The 7397-nt window shown below is 42.7% G+C and overlaps 2 protein-coding genes across 2 annotated transcripts; both read right to left on the reverse strand.

Moving 5' to 3' along the window:
• Positions 1-1139: 1139 nt before the first annotated feature.
• LOC125550730 (chlorophyll a-b binding protein CP26, chloroplastic-like) lies at positions 1140-2890 on the reverse strand. The gene is made up of 6 exons (XM_048713801.1): positions 2582-2890; positions 2385-2469; positions 2127-2177; positions 1885-2005; positions 1654-1788; positions 1140-1570 (listed from the first exon to the last, which is right to left on the reverse strand). Exons 1-6 carry the CDS (start codon positions 2787-2789, stop codon positions 1310-1312), a joined length of 861 nt encoding a protein of 286 aa, XP_048569758.1. The 5' UTR covers positions 2790-2890; the 3' UTR covers positions 1140-1309.
• A 375-nt stretch (positions 2891-3265) lies between these two features.
• Positions 3266-7192, reverse strand: LOC125550731 (protein TRIGALACTOSYLDIACYLGLYCEROL 5, chloroplastic-like). The gene is made up of 3 exons (XM_048713802.1): positions 6958-7192; positions 5376-5547; positions 3266-3574 (listed from the first exon to the last, which is right to left on the reverse strand). The coding sequence occupies exons 1-3, from the start codon at positions 7100-7102 to the stop codon at positions 3484-3486; spliced, it is 408 nt and encodes a 135-aa protein (XP_048569759.1). The 5' UTR covers positions 7103-7192; the 3' UTR covers positions 3266-3483.
• Between the last annotated feature and the right edge of the window lie 205 nt (positions 7193-7397).

Consider the following 7397-nt stretch of genomic DNA (forward strand, 5'->3'; position numbering starts at 1 on the left):
TTTCATTCTACGCTATAGTTTCCGAAATTGCTACAAAGAACATGATAGTTTTGAAAAAAAATCCTGGTTGCCTGCCTGGCTCCTCGGCTGTTGGATGCTCGGAGCAATCGGCCTTCTGAATAAAATTGTCCTACCCCCGCAAAAAACAAGAAATAGTGAAACTGCCCTAAATGTACTATTTGAATGCAGCACGTGTGTGAGTATGTGCGTTTGTAGAGGTGAGTGTACGTGCGTATGTATGAGCGTCCGCGTCTGCACTGTGTTAAAAAAAATGAAAAGAAGAAGAAAACATGTAATAACCTTAGTAAAGGAAAAAGGATCAAAGGGCAATGGATGATTTGGGCCTTCTGATGGGCCAAGTCAGCTTGGCCCATTGCATTGTAAACATGGTCAATGTGCACCATGGACCAAACTCACCGTAAGATATTATTTGCATGGGCCATTGGTGGTAGAAGCAAGACACCTTACATACAAGTGTGTTAGAGGGCCCATGCATGAACTTTAGTAGCACCTCTATTAATCATGAAAAACTTTAATAAAATTAGGAAGCACTGATACTGCATGCATTTTCTTTTTCTTTGCATGAAAACTTCCAATGTATTCATCTTCAATCACGACTGCATGCATTTACCCTGTCCCATCTAACTTTTTGGATCAAACTTTAATCCAAAAATGGAGAAACTAAAAATACGCGCATTTGATCTCAATAGTAGCAAATTTGAATTTGTTGTCAATGGTATTTTAGAAAATACCATTCAAAGAAGTATTTTTGAGTTCTTTTTTGGTATGTCAAATATTGGATTCAATATGCATTTGCAACTTCGGTCTATATGATACATACATGTTGTCTTTATATTCTTGTGATATACAAAAGTTTTTTAAATTACTATTGACATAGAAATTTTGCTATATGTGAAGAACATAGCCTAGAGTCTGTAAGATTTTGGTATAATTCCAGCACTTCAGATTCGGCAATAATATATTTGTAATCTATGCATACAATGTACTAATCGATAACGGGTTCACTATATATATGCAAGGACTTAACCAATCAAGTTTCAAAAAGAGTCAATCTGGTTTTTAACGATGATGAAAACCATTTCAGAAATTACTCAAGTAGCAGTGGTCCGATACTCCCATCAGAAATCAGAACGGTCATGTTTCTTCTGCCCTTGATAATTTACACGTACGGCACATTCGTACTCTCAAACTTTTCCCGGTAAAATTCACACAGCACATGCTGCTGCATCGCGCGCACGCAGCTGATCATCAGCAACCGACGGCGGCGGACGGGCAATCAACGGCCAGCTCACAGGCTGGGCACCCTCTCGGCGGCGCCGGAGATGACGGTGAGCAGGTTGTTGCCGAAGGGGTCGCTGAGGTGCGCGCACAGGTTCTCGAAGGGGCCCTCGCCGGTGACGTAGGCCTGGATGAAGAAGCCCAGCATGGAGAACATGGCCAGCCGCCCGTTCTTGATCTCCTTCACCTTGAGCAGCGCCGCCTGGTCGGGGTCGGTGGCGAGGCCGAGCGGGTCGAATGGGCCACCGGGGTGGAGCTTGTCGTCAAATTCCTGCCGGAGAAGTTGACCAAACCGTTGGTCAGTACAAGGACGCCTGGCTGCGGCAACGCATATCTATGTTTCAGGATACTGACCAGCCCGTTGGTGATCCTGTAGTACTCGGCGCCTCCGACGAGGACGACCTCGGCGACGACGGCGAGGATGAGGTTGATGGGGATGCTGTTGCCGAAGTAGTTGAGGGTGTTGCCGTCAAGGAGCAGGGCGCCGGTCTGCAGGATGTATGTTGTTTATGGCACCGTGAGCTCAAACTTCCAAAGTTCTGAATCTGAAGCCGTGAGAAATGACGATCTGCATTCAGCAATTACCTTGAACCAAACTGCCTCGGGACCGCAGTTTGCGCCGAACTTGTTGAGCGCCTCGGGGATGATGAATCCGGCGGCGCCGAGCATGGCCCACCTGGCATGGATGAGCTCAAAGGCCTGGTACCTGCAGCATTGAGGTGTAGAGCAGGATCGCTTAGTCGAGAGAATATGTTCTGAAATTTGACAGAACACTTCACAGATTAGTCTATACTTGCAAAATGCAGATTACTACTGTCTGTACTTACTTGGCGAAGTCCTCTGGCTTCTTGCCCAGGCCAAAAGGATCATAGCCGTAGCTGCAAGTCCAAAGGGAAAGCAAGCAATTAGTTCAGATGGATATCACTTATGCTTACATACATGAGCATTTCAGTTATGTGAGAACTTGTGATGTACTCCATGCTGCTAAAGGAAACAGTATTGTGCTTTGCTCTTGCAGAGCTATGACAAAGCATGACTGATGTGTATGGTGTGTAGAGTAAATGGAGTTGAGGCCTATGACTTACTCTCCGGGAACCTCTCCGTTGAGGTACTCCGGCACCTCCGACCGGTCAAGGAGACCGTTGGGCAAGTAGATCCTCCTGTCAGGACCTGAAACAAAATAGAAGACAGATTTAGACACACACGAATATTCAGAACTGAACAAGTTACCTGATAAGAGTGAAATCTCAGCTGAGAGCCCGTCAGATTTCTTTGTACTCACCGTACCACTTGGCGAGCTCGTCGTCGATGCCCACGCTCGAGGTGGCCACGGGGGCGGGCTTCGGCTTCGGGGCGGGCTTCTTCTTGAAGCGATCAAAGAGGGAGACGATCTTCTGTGCGCCAGCAGTTGGTGCCGCTGTGGCGTACCTGGAGGAGCCGGCGAAGTTGAGCCGGGTGCCGAGCATCTTCGTCGGAGCGAGCGCCGCCATTGCCTCGAGCCCAAAGTTGAGGGAGAAGGGGCGTGCTCAGCTCAGCAAGAAGGGAGGATGTGATGGGTGGTTGTGGAGGGAAATGTGGGGTAGTTTAAATGGTTGGAAATGAGGATTGGAGGATGTTGTGGGCCCATCAAGGATAGGCCAAGGGGGCTGTGATTGGCTCAGTATTCAGGAGGGCTATCTGTTGCTTGGGCCTGATTGGGCGGTATGTGCTGACTTGGCAGATGAGGGTGCTGATGTGGCACCATTAGGGCCGCTTGCTATCTCGTTTATCAGGAGCCATGAGATACCAATTGGTCCAAACATAACAGATAGGGACAGATATCCAATGAGAGATGGAGAGAACCAAGACAAGAGTTCCCCCCCCCGAGAGTTCCATCACAATTTGACAGCACCAAATCAGGCTCAAGTTTTAACAGATGAGATGAGGAAAACCAGTAACAGAACATAAGCCGACATGTACAACGATCATAAAAATCTTCATCGGTTCGAATTTTCTTTCTTAACTACCACAATGTTCAACATTTCCAGAATTTCAAACAATCCCTATAGCATAATGTCAGAACCCTACTTGAATACAAACCTACTTACAAATGTTCAAAATGGGATATTAATGTGACACGGTAGTCTCTATCCAACTAATCACCATCTAAGATAGCAAATAGCAGCAGCCATCTGGTGGTGCAGCTCAGTGCCATTTTTCAATCTGTTTTGAAGTTGCGGTGGCAAGCTTTTTGGTGTTTACAACCAACTCGTCAAACAAACCGGCAATGGTGTCCCTGGAATAGAGAAGAGGAGGAAAGGGTGAGCAACCATGGAACAATACACATTCTTTTGCATGCAAATTGAAGTTATCTTCCGGGTGTGGCAAATGCCATAAGGTAGCAACTTGACGAATTTCAACCATGAGAAACAAAGATTAAGTTATGCGAAGGTGATATAATACTTAGTTTCCTTCTCATCCCAAACAGAGAACTTGCACAGATCTTCAAGATTTCAAAGTAAACATCAAATCAAATTATGTTCTATTTTAGACTACAATTTTCAGAAATGTTGGCATATTAGTGCAGTAAAACACATGTGCATTAACTGAGAGAGGAATGAGTAGTGTTGGGGCCTCAACTTGATTTTTAACCATGACAAAACAAAACTGATTAAGTTATGTCTAATACGAGAAAAAAATGCAGTTTTTGTTCATATAAAACAAAATCTCAAACAATTAGTGCTGAAATAGCTCAAATTCTGAAATTAATACTAACAAATCTGTTTTCTGTAACATCCTACCAGGTCTATTTATTCAAAACCCTCATGCTGTCAGAAATAGAGTAATAGCACAGTTTGATATTGTAGTTTATGTCAGAAGTCACGAATGAGATGCTATTTTTGTTTGTTTTTGTGGGCATAGTTACATTATGCGTACACGAGATACTTGGATGTCACTTCAAATATCCCACTGTTGCACCTGTTACCATCCTGATAGAGAATGAGATTGTGAAGAATCTGCACTGGTCCTCTAAAAGCTCGTGGGTTCAGGCTTCAGGGATTAGGTTGTGTGATTAGATTCCTCCAGGCAATTTGCACCGTTTCGGCCTTTCAGGATCGTTTTCAACAAGACACGACACAATCATTAAGTTAGCATTAGTTCCCATAGAAATGCCATTTTACAATGTTTAGTGAGGAACACAAAAAAATTGGTGTGGTTTTCCATGGTTTGCACTTATCGCTAAATATTTCCACTTCATTTTAGGCGTTCAAGTAATCAAGTGTTGCATGCCTATAATATGTGTATAGTTTATGAGTCTGGACGAAACAAGTAGTGCTAATAGGGGTGTTCAAAAATGGTCTCAGTTCAACCAGTCATTAGTGAACCATCGCATATAAATTTTCGAAATGGCACCACTGCTGACATCACATGGAAAGAAGGAAAATGAACTATGGCTTCACAGCCGGTTTTGGACGTGTTGGGATCAATCCGTACTTGAACACTCTTAGGTGCTAATATGTTACGGTAAAATAATATAACTATAAGGTCATATTGTAATGCCAAATGTGGGCCAGGATGGAGCTTAAGTTAAAATAGATTTGGCTCTGGCATGGAATTGACCACTCTGTTCATTTTCTTCCTTTTGTCTTTCACACTGCAATACTGAGTAAAGCTCTTGTTCTGGGGTATTCCAGTCAAACTGCCAATCACCCCAGTTTGGATAACTATTATGTGGGAATGCTTGAAGATATCTTTTCATTTCAAAGCATAAGCAAAGCTTGTTTAAGGTTCTTTCTCCAATCTCATTTGGTAAGCTACGTATTTTAAGTTCAAACAATATCAATAAAAAAAAGATACACAAGTCAATTTTCTGTTGTTCTTTTAGCAACTACTGGGAGTGTTTGTTTCAAGCCAGTTGGTATAATTCCACTTTACCCTCCAGATTGCTCTTCTTCCAAATTCACTTACATGACCAACTGTAACTAGAGTAAAAACTTCAAAGATAATAGATATTACAAGGTTAGGCAACAAGGCATAGCACGTATAGGAATGTCTGTTGCACAAATCCCTCTAAATATTTCATGCCCATACAGTACTTAGGCAGATTTGGAGTTTCCTGGAATATTTTACCAACGTTTGAATGTCTTTTCTTTTCATCACGAGCAATTCCTTTGCCCAAGCCATAACCAAAACCAAATCCTATACCGCAGCCAGCTCCAACTCCGAAGCCTAAAGTGAGTCCAGGAAATCCATAACCTAATCCTGCACCTACATTATTCATGAAAAAGATAAAATTATACAGAGTTCATTAAAAAAATGAGACAAACAATAGGGGAGGGAGGAGATTCCAATGAATCAATGAACTGTATATAAAAGATGGATTAGCTTTGGAAAAAAAAGAGCTCAACATTTTTACGCATTAAAAAACTTGTCGGTATGCCATCTTAAGCTTATTTCAATGCAAGAAAATAAATATGCAAGCATTCTTCTACCTTATATTTCTGATAGCAAACGACAAGGGAGCAAAAGAATAGATCTCACCATGTGATATACCATTCAATGATCACACTTTTAACAACTACAAAACTTTCAGAATTTATAAATTTCATACAAGAAATATACCCAATTGAGTATGGCATATCTATAGTTGCAACTATAGTTTGGAGAGAAGAAACATTGTCTCAATTTGTATAGGGGCACACTATACAATTACTGAAGTGTTATTCAGTAATAGCTAACCACTTGAATAGATCAATATTCTTGCTTGCATCGTCATGTTTACTTCTTTACACACTACATCGACAATTATCTAAAGTAACAAAGTAAGAAAAGTTAAAAGTTTTGATTGCTCAAAATTTTAAAATGGGCCCCAAGTGTTTAATAATACACTTTGAACAGCACTTATAATACATTCCTTAACATTTACAGAAAATAAAACTACAATAATTTTCATACCATCGATCTTGCCTTAATGATATTTTAGCTATGTATGCATTGGTGTCTCTTGTGATGATGTGAATGTCTTGGATGACACATCTTAAATTCTCAGAGTTCAAGTGGCCAGCAAGCTATTCAGTCTACACTGTATTTGTCAGAAAGTTTAATGATACAGGCAAGTGGACTATCTGGGCGCAGTAATTAGGATAAACCTTGGCTAAACCGTCAGAAGCCAAATTGTCATACATCCAAGGCCAATGTTGTTACACCACTTGCCAAGCCATAAGTATCTAAAATTACTGCCGACGCATTAAACAAAATTATCCCAATCTGTGAAAACATCCCCATTAAGAAATTTGTGTCATATATGCCTATATACATGTATGCCTCCCTAATGAGGCTGCTCTAACCAGATGAGTCCGAGAGCAAACCCTAGCCCTGCTCTATTAAACCCCATCATGACTAACTTCAAAACAAGTCACAATCTGAACAAGAACTACTAGCAATTATCAATATTTTGAACCGTGGAGGACAGGAGCATCTGAACCTGGCAATAACCATCCAATCAACCAACGAGACAGAAACCAGGGCACGGAAGCGATATGGCGCTCAAGTAGCACAATCCGCCGAATCAATCAGCCCGCCAAGAGCGCAGGGTAACGCGGAAACAAGGAGCTGGAAAGAAAGGAGCACAAAGGTTGAACTGTACAGGAAGGGGGAGGAGGAGGAGGAGGGTTTTACCGCCGAAGAAGCCGACTCCGGCGCCGGCGCCGCAGCCGATGCCGAGCCCGAAGGCGGGGCCGATCTTGCCGAGCTCCCTTGAGGTGACCTCCGGCAGCCTCCAGAGGAGCCCCTTCTCACCCCCGTTTCTCTTCGCCGCCCCCATCGCCTTCCCCTCTCTGCTCTCCTCTCTCTCCCTGACCCGGTCGTATAAGATTTTTTCCCCTCCCTGTCGCGTTTATTCGTGTTGAACTGAAAGGGGTCAGGACCCGGGGTCTGATCCCAGATGACCCGTTGGGGACTCTGGTAGTCTTGTGTGACTTTTTTTTTTGAAACACTTTCAATCGATTTTCCTTTTATCAAAAGAGGGGGTTTCCTCCGATTTCATTAGCGAAACCATCAAAAAGATATCATATATCACAAATCCAGGCCATAATCTATTTAATCTACCAGAAGCTAGA

The sequence above is a fragment of the Triticum urartu genome, chromosome 4 (genome assembly GCF_003073215.2).
Source record: "Triticum urartu cultivar G1812 chromosome 4, Tu2.1, whole genome shotgun sequence".
NCBI lineage: Eukaryota > Viridiplantae > Streptophyta > Magnoliopsida > Poales > Poaceae > Triticum > Triticum urartu.

What these genes read in the sequence shown, in the direction of transcription:
- LOC125550730 (XM_048713801.1), bottom strand. Translation starts at nt 2,789, where the DNA reads ATGGCGGCGCTCGCTCCGACGAAGATGCTCGGCACCCGGCTCAACTTC. An exon ending in AAGCCAGAGGACTTCGCCAA is followed by an intron (nt 2,006 to 2,126) that starts GTAAGTACAGAC and finishes TCAATGCTGCAG; the next exon opens with GTACCAGGCCTTTGAGCTCA. An exon ending in CCGAGGCAGTTTGGTTCAAG is followed by an intron (nt 1,789 to 1,884) that starts GTAATTGCTGAA and finishes TACATCCTGCAG; the next exon opens with ACCGGCGCCCTGCTCCTTGA.
- LOC125550731 (XM_048713802.1), bottom strand. Translation starts at nt 7,102, where the DNA reads ATGGGGGCGGCGAAGAGAAACGGGGGTGAGAAGGGGCTCCTCTGGAGG. An exon ending in CGGAGTCGGCTTCTTCGGCG is followed by an intron (nt 5,548 to 6,957) that starts GTAAAACCCTCC and finishes TGAATAATGTAG; the next exon opens with GTGCAGGATTAGGTTATGGA. An exon ending in GAAACTCCAAATCTGCCTAA is followed by an intron (nt 3,575 to 5,375) that starts GTACTGTATGGG and finishes TCTCTATTCCAG; the next exon opens with GGACACCATTGCCGGTTTGT.